An 18,570-nucleotide genomic window follows, 5' to 3' on the forward strand; every position below is an offset into this window, starting at 1 on the left:
CTGATCCGCGGGTCGCACTGTGTGTTTAAGTCTATGTGCAGAATCCCTGTACCTGCTCTCATTTACTGTTTGGTGGTTCTTGAAATTTTGTGAGATGTCACCAGAGATTCTGGCATTTCGGGCAAAATAAATTTATATTAAAAAATCGATTCAGGATTTTAATGAATCGATTTTATCCAAGCCAGAATCGATTTTAATCGATGAATCGATTATAAAAACCCAGCCCTAGTCCCATGTCTGACTTTATATGAGAAAAAACGTGTTTCCCACCTGGCTGCTGATCATTTTCTCCTGAATAAAAAGTGTGGAGGGGTTGATTTGTTTTTTACAACTCACCTGTTTAAATGGTCTTAAAGTGTGAAACTAATTAATAATTAGCATTTGTGCTAATTTTAAATTTGCTGATATTTTTTCTATCTTTTTCTCAGCTAATCTCAATAAAATGATTCAGAACTTCTAAAACTCTGCTCGAGCAAAGGGAACCTCTTCAGTGGCTCAAAGAAGTAACCAGTTTTTGAGTGTCCTCATAACTATCAAAGCCAGGTGCAGATGGGGTACACTTTGATCACGCTCACAGAACGAGAGGTTCTTTATCAGATCATCAGGATCAAACTTCAGCACCTGAACAAGAAAGTGAACAGAGAGAAAAAGGTGAACGACAGTTTAACACAGGAACCTGCAAAGAGGTCAGAAAATGTGTTTTGTTACAATTTAGAGTATAAAAGTGAGTTAAAATGTTTATTTACAATAAAATGTGTTTAATGATTCCTTTTACATCCAGTTCAAATGTGTGGAATTTGTACTGATCCTGAGCACCTGAGGACTCTTCACCAGTTAAACCAGCCGTTATCTGAGGGCCACTAACAGCTGCAGCTTTAAGATGATTAAATATGAAATAACGTTCCTGCAGGAGGAGCAGTGAAGGTACCTCTCCGCTCTTCACATGGAGGGTGAGGGCGACATGAACAGGGACACGAACGTGACAGGAACAACGACTGCCAGGTCGTTCTCCTCGTCTTCAATCATACCTGAGAGGAGAGCAAAAATTTAGAATTGAGTTCAGTGATTTTCAAACTGTTTCAAAACACCTCACTGACACAGCTCAGAGAGAGAAACGTGAGACTGAAGCTGCAGGTAAAGCTCACAGGTGGAAATCATTTTTCCTACCGGTGTGTCTCACACATGGCCTCTGGTCTCCAGATGAAGCGTCCATCTCTGTAAGCACAGACGTTGTTCGGATCATCGGGCAGTCTGGGATAATGTTTGAAGTTCTCGTCATCATCCTGGCTGTGGATCAGCACAGCATACATCACTTCCTGTTTGTACAGGGAAGTCTTGAAGACCTGCATGACGCGCAGAAAAAGAGAAGTGTTGTTAGAAGAAATCTATAAATCAGTAACCTGAGGAGCTGACATAAACAAACACACCTAGTTATTGTATTCGGTGTCCTCTCTGCTTCTTGACCGTCTTTTTCTGTTTTAGTTTCTTATTTGAACAAAATTTACTGGTTTTCTATTCAGTTGTTTTTTGTATTTTCTAATCAGTCAGTGAGTTCCAGCACCTCCTGCACTGGGAAGGTGAAGCGGTACGATCCATACCTGGACTTCTCACTGAAGGCTGGAGACGAGGCAAAGTCCACCAGGAAGCTCTGCTGCCTCCGGGCCTGCTCCTCGGTCCGGTTTGGGAAGGCCTCCTCCAGGAGCCTCCTCTCAGCTGATTGGATCTCCTCTGGTGCCACAGCCAGACTCCACCACACCAGGGACAGTCTGTCTGGATCCTCTGAGCCACTTAAAGGATCCTTGAAGCCTCCATCCTTGCTTATTTGATACAAAGCTTCTCGGCCTGTATCGTGTTTCAGACGACACACATGAAATTCTGGTTTGGGGTATTCAGGAATATTTGTAAAGGTACCTGTTCCCCAACCCAGAAGCTCGAGCTTCCTCTTTCAAACCATCAAGCTTTAAATTTATATATTTTTATAATGTTCTTCTTTTCCTCTTCTGTTTATATGAATCTCCATGATGAGACCAAGGAGAGTGTAGACTGGCAAATGAAAGCTTCACTCTGGAGTGTCAGAGGAGCGGAGTGACAGCCTGGATATTTATACAGCTCTCACCCACTGACTGATTACCATAAACTACAAGTTCACCTTCAAACACACCCACACTTACAACCAATAAGCCACTTAAAGTCCTGTAATTGTAATTCGTGTGGTGTAGAAGTTGGTGTGTGCTGTAGGTCAGCGGTCCCCAACCTTTTTTGTGCAACAGACTGGTTTATGTCTGATAATATTTTCACGGACCAGCCTTAAAGTAAAAATAAAACCAGTACAGGTATCAAAAAGATTTATTCATGACACGTGAAAAGACCCAGGGAAACTGAGTTAACGATAAAAATGGTTAAAAAATAACATTAAAAACTGATAAAAACCCTGAAAACCATAAATTTCACAGCTGAGCCTCAACTCTCGCGGCCCGGTATCAAACCACTCATAGACCAGTACTGGTCCGTGGTCCAGGGGTTGAGGACCGCTGCTGTTTTCTACATATGTTCATCCAAAGCCACAACAGGCGAGGAAATCCTTTCACATCTTTTGGGCACAACGAGCTGCTGAAGAACAAACTCAAGCACAAGTCGAACAATGAAAACAGGAAATGCCACCAAAACCTTCAGTACAAAAAGTTCCACTTGTCTTGTGTCTGAACATGCTACAGTCATATATATTACAGACTGTTGAGGTTGTGTTGTGTTCTTTAAAATAAAATGATCACAGATTTTCTGAATATCCCCCAAAATACATTCTGTTTATTTGAACGTAGTGTTATCAGTGTGAGAAACCTTTCATCTTCAAAGTGACATTTTTAACAAATCCATTTTTTAGGATTTTCTTACCAGGCTGATCGAGCATGCGTGAAGACAAATGTTCTGAGTATGTTTGCTTTAACGGTTCAAAATAATGGAAACATAATGAAGCTAAACTATTCTAAGTTATCTTTTCCTCTTTCTCTCTGTGAGACACATCTACACATATCAGGTCCAGTTTCTGAGGGATTCATTGCTACTCATCACATCCTGTCAAGGAGACAAAGTAAAGCTGTCAGTGTGAAGAAAGCCTCCATTGCCGATAACAAAGGAAATCCCATTTTATTGGCACTGGGAGCAGTGCCAGTGTCTGTATGAGGTATCTGCTTCTAGCAAGTGCTGCAGAAGAGGATCGAACATAAAGAGAGAAACGTTTCTATCAGCTCAACAAACATCAGCAAACACACAAACTGTTTGTGTGCAGTTTGTCTCACAGTGTGTTGCAGCTAAAGGTCCAGCTGCTGTGTTTCACAGGGAGAGAAAAGAAAGAGCTAACTTAAAACTTAAACTGGAGAAAGATAAGAAAGAGGGGACAGGAGAGGAAGAAGAGAGCTTAGATTTAATGACTGCTCGGTGACGCTTGGCAAACTTAAAGTTTAAAGCTTAGATCTGTATATGATGTGTTTGGATAAATTAGGTATTTTCATTTAGTGAAATCTGCAAAACAAACTAAGCAAACTAACTTTGTGTGATTCAGTCCCATGAAAACGCTGATAGTTAAGCTCAGGATAAACAGGTCAGCTTGTGTTGGGCTGGTGCTCAGTGTCCTAAATAACAGATTCAAGCTGAGAGCGTTCATCAGAACTTAGAAGTGAATAACTTTTGTATTCTGGTGTGCTAATATTATTTTTTTACACAGCAGAAGTTACCTGTGCATAGAAATAGGTGGTAGAATCGTTTTTCAAGGAACTACTTTCTACTTTCTACTTTCTTACTCTGAGTACATTTCAGATTCATTACTTTTTCACTTTTACTGAAATGTTCATTTAACTGTAGTAGAGGTTTTTTCATCCTTAAAATTTAGTTTAAATAAGAATCTTTTTTTCACAGACTTTGGAGTAAATAAAAGAAAAGTAAACTCATGAATTATAGATAATAGATAGATAATAATCTGCGGACGGAAAGAAAAACAGACACTCGTGTTTCTCTCTGGCTGTGGGCGACAGTCAGCTGATTTCAGTTTGGAGGAGGCGGAGGAAAATGGTGGAGCTGTTTACAGATGTTGAGGAGAGGAGACACGGACGTTACTTTGGTTTTTACCGCATGGAAGGAGCAGAGCTGCGTTCAGCTGTTGTGTTCGTAGGTGAGCAAACACTGATGATAATAAAGGAAAACTTTGTTTGTGTCCTCAGGATTCGTCTTGGTGTGTGTGGCCTCAGGTTTGTACTGTTAACCGGTAATTATGTAACAGCGAGTTTCACCTAATGATAGAGAAACAAATGACTTTCTGGCGAGTAATTAAATTACATCCATTACTTTGACGACGAGCAACAAGATCACAAGGAATAAAAGGCCTGTTGGGAAGAAAGTATAATAAAAGTAAGTGTTTGGACTTCAGTGAGCAGCACAGACTCGGGATGTGTGTTAGACTGTTAAAGCAGAAAGTTCTTACTGGGAGGAGACAAATCCCCCTGGAAACCTTCGTGTGACGTGCCGTGAATAGTTTAATCAGTAAACATCACACAGAGTTGTTGAAACTTATTGAGCGTGCAGGCGTGGATACTAACCACTATACTAACACGGAAAGCCGTGGTCAGCTGAGCTGCAGAAGAAAGCTGAGTTCTGTCGTTTTTGATCAAGATAGTGAACACTGAGCAACGCCAGAAACAAGGGAAACAATGTTGTTTCAGGAAACATGAAACTCCTACAGGTGTAGGTGTGTGCTGTCGTTGTTGTTTCAGAATTCACTTAAAAGAAAAAAAGATTGAAATTAACGTTTCCGCCCGGTTTTCAAACCGGGGACGTAATAACCACTACACTACGGAAACTTGGCGTACTCGGACGCATCACTTCCGGTCACAGGCGTCAAATTGAGCTTCAGTTGTAGTTCTATTCCCTGCAAGTGTGTGTGTGTATATGTACAGGTGTGTGTATTTGGCTAAAGGTTTTGCTGGTGTCACGGCTGAGCAGCCGGTGCGTTTCAGATGTGAACCCAAACGCAGACACAGGAGAAGAGAGCTTGAATTCCAACAAAAGGCGAGCCTTTATTTGGCTGATTGCAGGTGGCAAAACATGAAACTAAGGAAACAAAGAAGACTGTGAGCACTGTGTAACTAAAAGACTATGAAACACAGTGAAAACAAAAACCTATGACTGAGCGATAACAGACGACGCGACGCTGAACACAGGAAGTCCGAGGACTTAAATACCAGTGTTGGGTAAGTTACTTTAAATTAGTAACTTAGTTACATTACTAGTTACTTCTATCAAAAGTAACTGAGTTACTTGAAGTTACTCGTTACTTTCAGAGTAACTAGTTACTAGGGAAAGTAACTTTGGTTTTACTCAGAATTCTCTTGTTAATGTGTTGCTTCCATAACTTTGCCAGTCTTCTTTGCTTACTTGCCACAAGTGCACTGTGCCACCTACCAATAGAAAGGAAAAAATAATGTGCATATTTCCACGAGAGAAATCCCACGCCTGGACCGTCATTGACTGCTGCCATGATTCTAGCCTACGTCACAGTGTCATGTGCGCCTTTTACATCCAACACAAAAACTGCAGTCGTGGTGCTTTCGATTGTACTCAGAACTCTGAAATTCTGCCTTCTGAATAGGAAGATGTAGGTAACACCAGACTGCAGATGAGCTGCATACAGGGCTGGACTGGGACAGAAAATCGTCCCGGGCATTTTGACTAGAGACCGGCCGCCATTATAGGAAAAATCATAAAGCCTTTGAATGAAAATAAACACTGTTGTGACAGTGATGTTCACTGTTCTGATGGTATATATGCACCAATCTATCAATCATTTGTTGTAAGACTCAGATAATTATTTTTTAAAAGCTAGACATTTTAAATGAGAATAAGAAAGAAAAGTATTTCTTTGTGTCCCCCTCTCCCTGTTAATGCCCTACATGGACCCCTGGCAACACTTTGCTAGACCCGCCCCTGCACAGTTACCAGCTGTCAGCTACCTAAAAAAGGATCCTGGTGTTATTTGTCTCTCAGAAACAGTTCATAACTTCCCCTCAACTCATTCATGTCACCCAAAAGGTAAACCTGTTTCTCCATCACAGCTCTGATGATCCAGTAAGGACATCTCCTGGTTTCATCTTCATGTTTCCCTCTCACCACATAACCAAACCATATCATGACCAGCAGCTTTACAGCTGTGGCTCCAGCAAACATCAGCTGATACTAGAAATTAATATTAAATAAATTCTAACAACAGCTGATCAAGCTTAAACGTGCTGCTGTTGTTTAGTGCGATATCCGCTGGTTTCCTCTTTCTGGCGCAAAGTGGGCGATAAATAAACAAGAGAGAAAAGCCGATCAGCTGATCATTGATCAGTTTCATGATTGAAGTAGCAACAGGAGAGGGAGGGGGAGGATGAGTCTTTTTCTCAATCTAGATGAAGTAGGGGACAAATCGCTTTCCTTTTCACCTCAATACCAAACTTTATACTGAAGTTCAACCTCCTCTGCTGCAATTGGTCCAGCCCAGAATCGATCGTGGCCGAATGGCCACTCCACCACCTTTCATTGTTTATACCGTTACAAAGAAACAAAAAACAAAAACAAAAAGAAACAACCATGGGCCCATAAAAACAAAAAATGGCCCGGTGGCCAGTCCAGGTGTGGTTATATCATATTTGATTTGATTTCAGACAAAATGAGTCATTATATCATTAAAAATAAACAACAAAGACAAAACTCACAAAATATACAGACACTTATTCCAAAGTTTATAAAAACTTGACACATACTTAGTGCCACCTTGTGTTTGTTTGTAAACACTCTTGGCAAGAATGTAGAATTGTGTCAATATTCTGGGTTATTAGTATCTGTATTCACCATCTAAGGTACAGCACAAGCTGGTATCCAGTCCTCTGCTGCGATGTTAGTTTCCATCCCTGTCCCACATAGAAGAAAGGTCTGGCCTGGATCTGGTGTCAAGCCAGAACTGCTGGCTGCCTTCTGCCATGGTAGGTGGTATGTCATCCAGATATGGGCCAGGCCTGGCGTAGATGGCACTGTTTATGTGATGACATGCCCGATTATGGTTTGGTTTATGTAGCCCAGGCTCATAGAAATCCGGCATCAAGCTGGCACTTCTCACTGACTGGTGTCATGGCTGAGTGTCTGCAGGTCTGGCAATGATGCACTATTTATGTTCCCATTTTCTTATTTTCGTTAGAAGACCTAAATGCAAAGTTGCTATGCTACAGTATAGAGTATGAAGCACAGAGCGCTGCAGAGGAGAGCTTTGCTGGTTTCTTTGACATAGTTATTAATGTCTGTGATATTGTTTGTGTGCATGTTTATGAAAGACACCAGATTTAATCTGTCAGGTTTCATTTAAACTCACTTAAAATTGTGACTGACACAACTCTCAACACAACAAAGCAGAATGTCTGCAATACAAAGATCATGACTCATTTATATTAATCGCTTTTAATGGCGAATTACGTTGTTTCATAAACTCTGAAATATGATAGTCTTGGCATTCTGTTGGTTTTATTTCCTCCACATTATGTTTTCAGTTTATTTCCCCTCCCTTATCTCTTCCCTCATTATCTTCTTAGTTACATGTTTTCATTTCCTCAGGTTTTACTTCGTTGTTTGTTGGTTACTTCCTGTTTTACTTTGTTTATTAATGAGTCTTGTCTTTACTTCCTGTCGGTCCCGCCCTCCTCGGGGTCACCTTCTGTCCCCTTTTCTGGATTCCTGTTTCATTTGTTCAAGACTTCAAACAAACTTGTGCTTAATTAAGGGGTCTCAATGTGCTTTATACTGTAAGGTAAAGATCCTACAACAATACAGAGAAACCCTTAACAAACATATAACTAGGACTGGTTGATATGACCCAAAATTCATATCTCGATATTCTTTAGCTGGATGGCGATATACGATATATATCTCGATATTTTTCTAAAGCCATAAAGTAAGAACAAACAGAGAGTTTAGTCACAGCGGTGTCCCAGATGTCACACAGGCACTTTTATTCACATACAGCGCAGATGCACATGAAAAATTACTCAAAAATAAATTATCAGCATTTATTAAATAATAATGATCCCTAAATAAAAGAAAACAATGTTGTTTTTGTGCATAACAAAGAGCTCACAACTGTGCAGTCAAACTGTAAGCTAACAGACGCTGAGCATAATAACAAAGGTTTCACAGCTGCTCTGTTCCCAACTTCTACTGTGTGACTGACAGCCTGGAGTTTGAAATCCTCTTCGTAACCACGACTCTTACAGGTGCCATTTATGGTCCTTATACACACACAATACGGTAATATTACGTTGAAGCACAGTACGTATCACTCCGTGAGGCTCCAGACTGCGGTAGCCGTAATGCTCCAAGAATCCATCAAGCGGTGCGGCTTCGTAGCTTACCAAAGTCGTACTAAAACATTTTTTGACAAAAGACAAAAGTGGACAAGAGAGAGGCAAACTAGCGTCTCCACAAGTAAAATTATGATGTAACATAGACTATATCGATATAAACAATATTGTCATATCTCATATAAAAATATATCGATATATTTAAAAACTCGATATATCGCCCAGTCCTACATATAACCACCCAATAAGCAAACACTTGGTCTCTGTGGGAAGGCGTTGAGCTCTATCAAGGGCGACAGAAACTCCTGTACAGGAAGTTGACTTTGTTCTATGAGTTTTACGCAGTAGATAATGTAGATTTCTGGACTCGCCCAGTCCAGTGCTTTGAAATCATCCAGGTGTCTTCCCTGCAAACCCCGATAAGAAGAAACCTGAGTAACCCTGCAGGTCGAATCCTATCAGTCCAACATGTTAACAGTAGCTTTCCTGTTGACTGTGGCATTTGTTATTTCTGGGATGGTTTTAGTAGCCTGGACAGCAGGCTCCAATTAAACATTATTTTATTACTGCGGATAGGGTAAGCTGTGAGAGCTATTTGCACTAATAAAGATGAATAAATAAAGACTTTGCAGGAATTGCAGGAAATTTGTTTAAAGCAATTTAGCAGAGCAAAGCAAAATTAAATAGTAAAAATCAAAGAACAATAATCAAATCACCTGAACTCTACTTTCTAACTAACCTACTGTGAGCTGAGTTTGCTCTTATCTTTGGTGAGGAGAGGTTGGAGGAAGGATGAGCACAGCCAGGTGTAAAGATGCTGTTATGCCCGAGTCCTGTGTTGATGATCATCACCCAACAAGACAGCAGCATCCAGTGGATGTATGATGTCAGTCAAAATCCTTCTGAATGAACCATCTAACACGGCAACAGGCGAAAAGCCAAAATGACAAAACCAGTTCACAGGCTGGACTCTTTCCATCTCCTCTTCACCTCACTTTTATACCTGCTCACCCTTTCCTCCCCCATCCTACTGGACATCCCATCATCTGATGTCCACCCACGCTTATCTTTCTCTGTCTGCTTTACTCGATTTAATACAAAGTTTAAACTTTAAAATCTTTATCACGTTATCTTTGTTATTCTAACATAAAAAAATCACTTTCACATCACATATGGAAATAATTAACTTCATGTTTCATTCAGTTTTATATAATTCTACTTCAGTTAGATTTGTTTTTGCACATTTTCACATGAACATTCATTGTAACAGATAATGTCATTAATCTCTTTCTATCCCAGGTCATATGACAAAGGAAAAACTCCTTCTAATAATAAGAGACCTCTGTGAGGAGCAGTGTTGGGTGTAACGCGTTACTGTAATTAAATTACTTTTCCACTGAAAAAGTAAAGTAACTGATTACTGTTCATTTTTAGGTATTTTAATTACAGTGACTTACAATGTGCATATCATTATTAAATTTCAATAATTTGTCTTCTAAACGTAGAGGTAAACTCTGCCGCTTTAACATCGCTGTAGTGCAGATGCTCGTCATTTCGCGCCAGTTTGCTGCACAGTCGTATTCTAAAGCAGAAGCTGCTGGACTCGCTGAAGCGAGTTTTATGACATGGACATATTCCCGTCTCTTCACTTTTCTGAAACAAGCAGACAAGAACATTACAGTAATATGTAAAAACTATCAGCGGCTGTTAATAGCAGGAGTAATCTGCTGAAGCGCCTGACACAGAGCACAGACGAACACTTCTGAGTGATCCTTGTCCATCATCCATGGATAACACAGCGGCAACTCCTGCTGAGCAGCAAAACCTGATTTTACTTCAGCAGCACAGAAGGTGCTTAAAAAGGTGAGCTTAAAAATAACTGCAGGCGACACTGTGGAAGAGATGCTACCGCTGCTGTAGAGTCCCTGTCTTTAAAAAAAAAGATTTATTATTTAAAGAGTTTAATTTCTATTGTTTGCCCACTCAAGGTTTTATTGGGATTTTAAGAAGTATTTAGTTAAATTACTTATTTAGTAATTAAGTTACTTTTCTGACACAGTAATTAGATAAGTATTTTAAATACAATATTGATTAAGTAATTAGTAATTAATTACTTTTTTAAAGTAACTTACCCAACACTGGTGAGGAGCATCTATCTGCAGTATCTGAATGTCTCAGACTCCCGGACCATCAGCACCGGCTCCCCTCAGGGCTGTGTTCTTTCTCCCCTGCTCTTCTCCCTGTACACCAACTGCTGCACCTCCACCCACCAGTCTGTCAAGCTAATCAAGTTTGCAGGTGACACCACCGTTATTGGACTCATCGCGGACGGGGATGAGTCTGCCTACAGGAGGGAGGTTGAACGTCTGGTGTCCTGGTGCAGCCACAACAACCTGGTGCTGAATGCCCAGAAGACAGTGGAGATTATTGTGGACTTCAGGAAGCACACAGCCCCACTCCCCCCCATCATCCTGACTGACACCCCCATCACCTCTGTGGACTCATTCCGCTTCCTGGGTACCACCATCACCCAGGACCTGAAGTGGGAGCCCACCATCACCTCCGTCATTAAGAAAGCCCAGCAGAGGATGTACTTCCTGAGGCAGCTGAAGAAATTCAACCTGCCAACACGGACGATGATGCAGTTCTACACCGCAATCATCGAGTCCATCCTCACCTCCTCCATCACCGTGTGGTACGCTGGAGCCACTATCAGGGACAAACAGAGACTGCAGCGTGTTGTGCGCTCTGCTGAGAAGGTGATTGGCTGCAGACTCCCATCTCTGCAGGACCTGTACACCTCCAGGACATTGCGGCGTGCAGCTCGGATCTCAGCTGACCCTTCTCACCCTGGACACAGTCTGTTTGACCTGCTCCCCTCAGGCAGGAGGCTCCGGTCCATTCGCACCAGAACCTCTCGCCATAAGAACAGTTTCTTCCCCTCTGCTGTCGGACACATGAACAATAACCGTATGACTGTTCCCACCACTAACACATGACCCTACGCTGTGTCACTGCATCATTCCATGTTTGGCACTGATCACCACCTGCACTTATGTATATATCATGTATATATCTATCTACTTAGCACTTTTAATTCTTATTCTTATTTTTATTTTCATGTCTATTTAAACGTAATTTATGACAGTATGTTTGCACTGAAGCACCGCAGCAATTTCCTAATGTTGTAAACCTGCTCAACATTTGGCAATAAAACCCATTCTGATTCTGATTCTAACTGGTTGGGGGTGAGGGGAGGAAGTTAGCTCGTACTCTGGCTTTTATTCTTGAAGTGTTTTCAAACTCGACTTTTATCACATTAATGAGCTTGACAAACAAATGTTTGCTCTCTTTATGAATTCACAGCTAAAATGTTCAAGCCAACATAAAAAAAAAGATTTCAGTTTTTCTGATTTTTTTTATTGAGTGATTTGTGTTTGTGACAGAGAATAACATTTGAGTCATAGTGAAGGCCAAAGGATCAGGAGATGTCATTAGTAACTGAGCTTTCCAGATATTCTTAAATAGCTGCAACAGTGAAGCTGCGAGTCACAAACCCCCCCCCTCTCTGTGTGTGTTTGTGTCAGAAAGTCATGCAGCTGATTTCCTGTAACCACAGAGGTGCTGAGGTCAGTGTGTTGCAGTTCTTCGTATTGTTTAATTGTACTTTGGTTCTTTCAACAAGCTCGACAAACAAACGTTTGCTCTGTTTGTGGAGCTGACACGATCAAACCAGCATTCAAAAATAGTTCCATCTTTTTATGACTGTTTTAAAATAAATTTATGCTTCCTGTGTGAAAAGGCCTTGAGTCAGTGAGTTCTTCTAAAAGATCTACGGCATCAACCTTTCAGCCTTCCAGTAAATATTTTTAAGCCTGGTTTTTGCACCAGGAAACTCAGAATGCTGTTAAACATCAGAGTGGGTCATGGACGCTAACGCTGGTGTTAGCTGATAAGTCCCAGCTCCGCATGTATATATGCATGAACTCTGTGTACACAGTTAACTGCAGAGAGTTCAAAGGAGAACATCTCTACATCCCTGCTCTGTTTACATGTTCAGTCCTGCAGTCAAAGTCTGATTCTGGTCCTGCAGCTCTGCAGTGTGTGAGGTGGAGGATGAGGGGACATGTGGGGCAGAAACCTCCTCATTCACGCCTCTTTTCCCCTCGTTATAAAACTCTCAGATTAACAGATGACAGTTATACAGCAGGTTTCTGTTGACAGAATGAAGATCATCATGTTTCTCCCACTTTTGCTTCTGGTCTGCTCTGTTTCAGCAGATCAGACTGAGACTGCAGTCCAACAGTCCTGTCCACAGGACATCCACGCTGTGCTGAGAGAGCTGACCGCCTCATTGGCTGTGCAGAATGAGCGGATCACTGTCCTACAGAGAGAGAATCAAGGTACAGTTTCATACATCAATGTGACTTCAGAAATATCCAGAACATCAGAAACAGGAATGACCAACATTCATGGTTATGTGTTTTCTTATGAGACTCAATATTTTTATCACAGGAATATTGGAGCAGTCTTCAGAGATTAATGATGCAATGAAACAAAATGCTTTAAAGAGCCGGTAAAGAAGCTTAAAGAGACAGAAAACTGAGACTGATCAGCTGAAGCTGCAGTCCAAAGAGATTGTAGTGAAACCATCATGGAGCTGTAAATATATCCTCTGAATGATGTGTGATATTAAAATGTTTTTTTTACATGTTTGATTGTAAAAGTATAAAACTTTAAAACATCTTAAGATTTTATAACAGAACCAAAAACATCTCTTTTCATCTCAGCATCAGGAACTGACTGGAATGTGTTTATAATGAAACAGCTCACGGCTCCTCTTCATGGCAAACTCTTCAAACCAAATACTTCAACATTTACTTAAACACCAGTTTCTGTGTTGATGCAAACGTTCTAATCATCATTTAAAGTCCGTGTTTGTGATGTAGCGCCCCCTGGAAGTGGAAGCTCACTAACTGATTCAAAGATTTAAGGATTGAAAGTGTTTATTGTCATGTGTACAAAGCAAATCATTTCTTTGCGCAATGAAATTTTTTCTCTGCTGTCCACACACAGATGCCGGTTAATATGTACAAATAGATAAAATACAAATAGCAGGAATAAATAAGTGGAGACCAAAAAAAATTGATGCGTTAAATAGATTTATGTGCAAAAGAGCTATGAGCTTAATATGCTGGTTTGATATGTGAGATGACCTGATGTGCAAAAATTACTATTACTGTTCAAAATATTTCAGCTGTTCAAGAGTCGGATAGCAGTGAAGGAGGAGTTGTTGAGTCGGGATGTTCTGGATTTCATACTTCTGAGCCTCCGAGGGCAGAAGAGTGAACATGTCGGGTGTGTGTGGGGTCTTTGCAATAGTTACTCCCGTTTTACACGTGCTTCTTTCTACGCTGTGATATCCTTGTCAGTTTTCTTGGTATTTATTTATAATCACGTCTGTTAATCCTTGATATTTATAATTGAGTGATCTGTATATATTAGTGCTACTTTTATGCTAACATTATGTATTGTCTGGAGTTTAGTCTGTTACTGTTACTATTTTAGAATTTCTTCTTGGAGAATATGTAACCCAAATCATTTCCTTAGGCATTAATAAAGTATTCTGATTCTGAGTGTTTCATAATACATGACCTGCCATCAGTGTTGGGCAAGTTACTTTGAAAAAGTAATAAATTATAGTTACTAGTTACTTCTTCAAAAAAGTAACTGAGTTAGTAACTGAGTTACAAGATTCTAAAAGTAATTAATTGTGTTTAAAAAAAACGTTTAACCCTCTGGGGTCCAGGGTATAATTGGCCATTTTTAACTACTTTTGATTTTCCCTCCACATTTCACCTTTAAAAAGATTTATTTGCCTTGTTTGGTCTCGTTCTTTTCAGCACAGCCTCACGTGTCTGAATTTACAGTTATGTTTTCATTTTGACTACTGTATAAACACAATTGATCTAAAATCAGACAAAAAACACAAAATCCGAGTAGAAAAAGTTATGTTTTACTGTAACAACCACAAACATGTTTAATGATCATATTTCATAACTTTAAATGCAAATATAAATTGTCAATTTTAAAATCATATGCACAAGTTTTGCAAACAGCAAAGTTATTTGTATCATTTATCTTTTACCTTGATTTTTTAAATAACCATTTACAGAACAATCAGCTGTTCTTCAATAAGATGCCACAAATTATTTGTGCCACTCCAAACATTTCTGTCCACTATAAAGGAAACATCACAGCCTGATACCTGCAGGTCTGACAGCAGCAGGTGTGTCACTCCTGTTTCTACCTGGAGACAGCAGTCGCATCATTGTTCTGACACACAACACAAAACTATCCACAACACACTAACTACACACTGCAAACACGCTAAACGTCACAAATCTCTCACATCTCAAAACTCGCTCTCTCTCTTTCTGCTGTCTCGCTCTCTCTCTTCCTAAACAACCAAACGTCATGTTGCCAAATCATTTTTTGATTGGTCGACATGGTGCATTTTTCCACCAACACAAACGGGCTGTTTTATGTTTTGTTTTTTTATTTCTTGCTCATAAGCAGAGCGTGCTCGCTGCGCTGTCCTTAGACAGTAAACATGAAACTATTGAGGAAAAAATGCTGCGTATATCTTGTTTATCATGACTCTGGTTTTACGTGGCCGATCAACACAGTTTATAAACTGGTATATGTCACCTTGTTGCTTTGTCTTTAAGTGGTCATGTGATTGTCTTACCACGACTACTTTATTCTTCCTCAGTCAAACAGCAGCACTCATGTGATTGTTTTGCCCCCTGAGATCCAGGTGTTGTGCCAGACAGTGATCATGATTACCGCGGGAGCGCAGCTGCTTAAAGCCGTAGCGTCCAGATTACTTACAGCTACTTCCGTGCAACTGATATAAGATGCTGTAAGCTGAACACAGCTTCAACCGTCTGTTTGTTGAAAAATAGTAACGGAGCGCAATTTCTTGTTGGTAACAGTAACGGCTTTGTAACGATAGGAATAGTAATTAGATTACTCGTTACTGAAAAAAGTAACGCCGTTATTCCCATCACTGCCTGCCATTATCCAATGACACATCTGCTTCACTGTGTCTTTTGCTCGTTTCTCCTCCTCTTTTCTCTTTTTTCTAAACTGAGCACCTGACGGCTTTGACCTTTTCTTGTCCATCTTCCACTGGTTTTCATTTTGCACTCCAGTATGAACACCCATCCCCCAACCCGAGGATCACCACAACAAAACCTAACAGACCTACACCTTAGTTCACAGATTCGCTTTGTCTAAGGTTTATTTCTGGGATTTCGCACAAATCATGAATACATGATGGTCTTGGATTTACAACGTTATGAATGAAATGTGCTCTATGGAAGCAGCCGGCCCCTCCCCTTTTGACAGGTTGTGTGTAAAAAAACTGTAAATTATAAATTTTAAATTGTTATTGATCCCTTGCAAGGTAGAACCTAGAAACTCTCCTAGTGTGGATAAAGATGACAGAGTTTAACAGCACAGAGTTGAGAATCAGTTTGTTCAGAGATCCAGTCAAACAAGTCTGCTTCTTCAACCATTCTCCACCCAAGGATCACCACAACTTTCTTACTTAGTTACTTTCTTACTTACAAATAAAAACCTGTGAATAACTGTGTGCTGTCAGTAAGATTTTTCTTTTTATTTCTATTATATTTTATCAGAACTAGCAACAAAGGTGGAGAGTCAGAAGACTGAGATCGACCAGCTGAAGCAGCAGTTACAAGGTACTGTGTGGGAATCTGAAAGAGAAATGTTGCAAGATTTCTATAATTGATACATTCTTACATTTTAGAATTAATGTTATATCTTAAATCTGATATTAAATTGACCAGATTAGTATTTATGTTTGAATGTTGTAATGTTAGACACTGAAACTAAAACCTGCTCTGATCAGCTCAACATCACAAGGTGACTGGAATGTGTTACAGTTAAAGACACAACGCTGCTCAACAGTGTTGGTCAAGTTACTTGAAAAAAGTAATCAGTAACTAATTACTGATTACTTCCCCAAAAAGTAATCCCGTTACTTTACTGATTACTTATTTTCAAGAGTAATTAATTACTTAGTTACTTTTTAAAAACACGATTTACAACCTGAATAGGTGATAAAGCGATAGATCTTTTTAAAACTTGTTTTATTAGTTTTAATCTTTTAACTTTATGCATCAAGCAAACGTTAAAGTATATGCAACATTCTCTGACTGGAAGAAATCTGTTTACCATTTAAACATATTTTCTGCACATTCCAGCACATAAAATAAAACGTTTTGTGTGTTTACACTCAGTCTTTCAAATAGGTGCTTGCTCGGAAGTTTAGGGGATTTTTTCGCTGTAAAAAGAAGTTTTCTTCCCACGCACGATGGACACTAATGTTTTTGTCACTTTTTATGGAATCAAACTTAAAGTAAGGTCAGTACTTCCACGCTTTAAACGCTGCACGCTCATACTCTCTCCCGCACTCGATATGTGATCCATTGTTGATCTGCAGACAGCTGTTGTCACGAACGTCGCACTCGCTTACGTCACTGCCATGAGACATTCTCGCAAAAAGTCACGGTTTTAGTAACGCAGTAACACAGCGTGCTTACAGGATGTAATCCATCTCTGCTGCTCAAATCAATTTCTGTGAACATCTGAAGCTGTATTTGTGCTGTAGCGCCACCTTCAGACAGAAGCCAACAAACTCTGGAGGATCAACATATATCAGTGCTATAAATCTGTTCACAAGGTGGTGCTACTGTGTTTGAAAATCTTTAGTACCAACAATATTTTTTATTTCTTCCACATGATATCTGAGGGCAAAGCTTCAAACTAATCACCTGCTGACACAGTATGTGGATTATCCAGAGTTTGATTTCTTCTGTGGCAGTGAAACGCTTTCAGCTGTCAAACATTTCTTTCATTGGAGATTAAAGTTTTTGTCATGGTCACTTTTATGGGAAGAGTCTAACTCTAAAACAGGAAGTGTAAAATGAATTTTCTCTCTCTCTCAGTCAAACAGGTGGCTTTCTCAGCCTCTCTGCTGGATCAAGGTGAAGGAGATACTGGACCCTTTGATGACCACACTACTCTGATCTTCAAACATGTTATCACGAACATTGGAAATGCCTACAACAAAAACACAGGTAATAACACTGAATGTCACTTCTCAGCTATGTTGATGTCAGGCTGATGTTCCAGATGTTCTAACAGCTGATTTTCCATTTAACAAAAACAAATGTCCCACAGGTATTTTCACTGCACCAGTGAGAGGAGCCTACCACTTTGACTTGACCATAGTTGGTCATGGAAACATTGTTGCAGGTGCTTTCTTGTTGAGGAATGGGGAGCAAATTTCTATTACATATGAAAATCCAACATCTGGTACAGTGAGCGCCTCTAATGGAGTCTCACTGCTTCTAGAGGTTGGAGATCAGGTGTTTGTACGTCTATTGGCTAGTGCAAGGATATTTGACAGTCAAAGTCATCATAACACGTTCAGTGGTCATCTGATCTTCACCATGTGAGAGGTGTGACAGCTCCAACACTTCCTGTTTGGCCTGTCCTGTGTGGGCGGAGCTTAGCCATTTTTAGAAGTAAAACAGGAAGTAAATCACCTGCTGGAATCAGTTTCTTGCTCTCTCTCTCTCTCTTTCTGGTTGGGTTCTAGTTTTGTGTTTATTTGTTTCTACTGACTCAGATAATTTACTTCTTCTTGTTATCTTTGATTCAAATACATCCAGTTAAATGCTCAGTGATTCTCTTCTCTTTGTCCTTTCTTTGAGTCAGCTCTTCATAAAGTGCTGCTCCTCCATTAGGTCCTGACTATTTTCTATAAGTTGGTAAACGGCATCGTTTTTTATTGGCTCCACTGTCCTGTGTTGGTCAGTCTGTTATTTTGGTGACTGCTGGCCCACATGTTTGCTTTTAACTGGAGTCTTTCCTGTTAAGTTGAGCAAAATCCAACAGTTCCTCTTTTTCTCTTCTTTGATAATCATGCAGGTGTTTTTCTTAAACTCTTAACAGATGTTAAACCTAATCTGACTATCATGATAAAAATGTAAACAGCTGATTTAGTTAATCCAAATGCAGACAGATAACTGACTGTAAACTTACTCGGGTTCATTTCTTTCAATTCTTTACTTTCAAAATAAAAGCATCTTTGAACTCA

The 18,570-nt window shown here is 40.0% G+C and overlaps 1 protein-coding gene across 1 annotated transcript; it reads left to right on the forward strand.

The window, feature by feature from the left end:
- Positions 1 to 12,459: 12,459 nt before the first annotated feature.
- On the forward strand, positions 12,460 to 18,570 carry LOC101469307 (complement C1q-like protein 4). Its single transcript, XM_014413618.4, has 4 exons — positions 12,460 to 12,778; positions 16,082 to 16,144; positions 17,414 to 17,545; positions 17,649 to 18,570. The coding sequence occupies exons 1-4, from the start codon at positions 12,568 to 12,570 to the stop codon at positions 17,924 to 17,926; spliced, it is 684 nt and encodes a 227-aa protein (XP_014269104.3). The 5' UTR covers positions 12,460 to 12,567; the 3' UTR covers positions 17,927 to 18,570.

This window comes from Maylandia zebra, linkage group LG10, assembly GCF_041146795.1.
Source record: "Maylandia zebra isolate NMK-2024a linkage group LG10, Mzebra_GT3a, whole genome shotgun sequence".
In the NCBI taxonomy this organism is placed as follows: domain Eukaryota; kingdom Metazoa; phylum Chordata; class Actinopteri; order Cichliformes; family Cichlidae; genus Maylandia; species Maylandia zebra.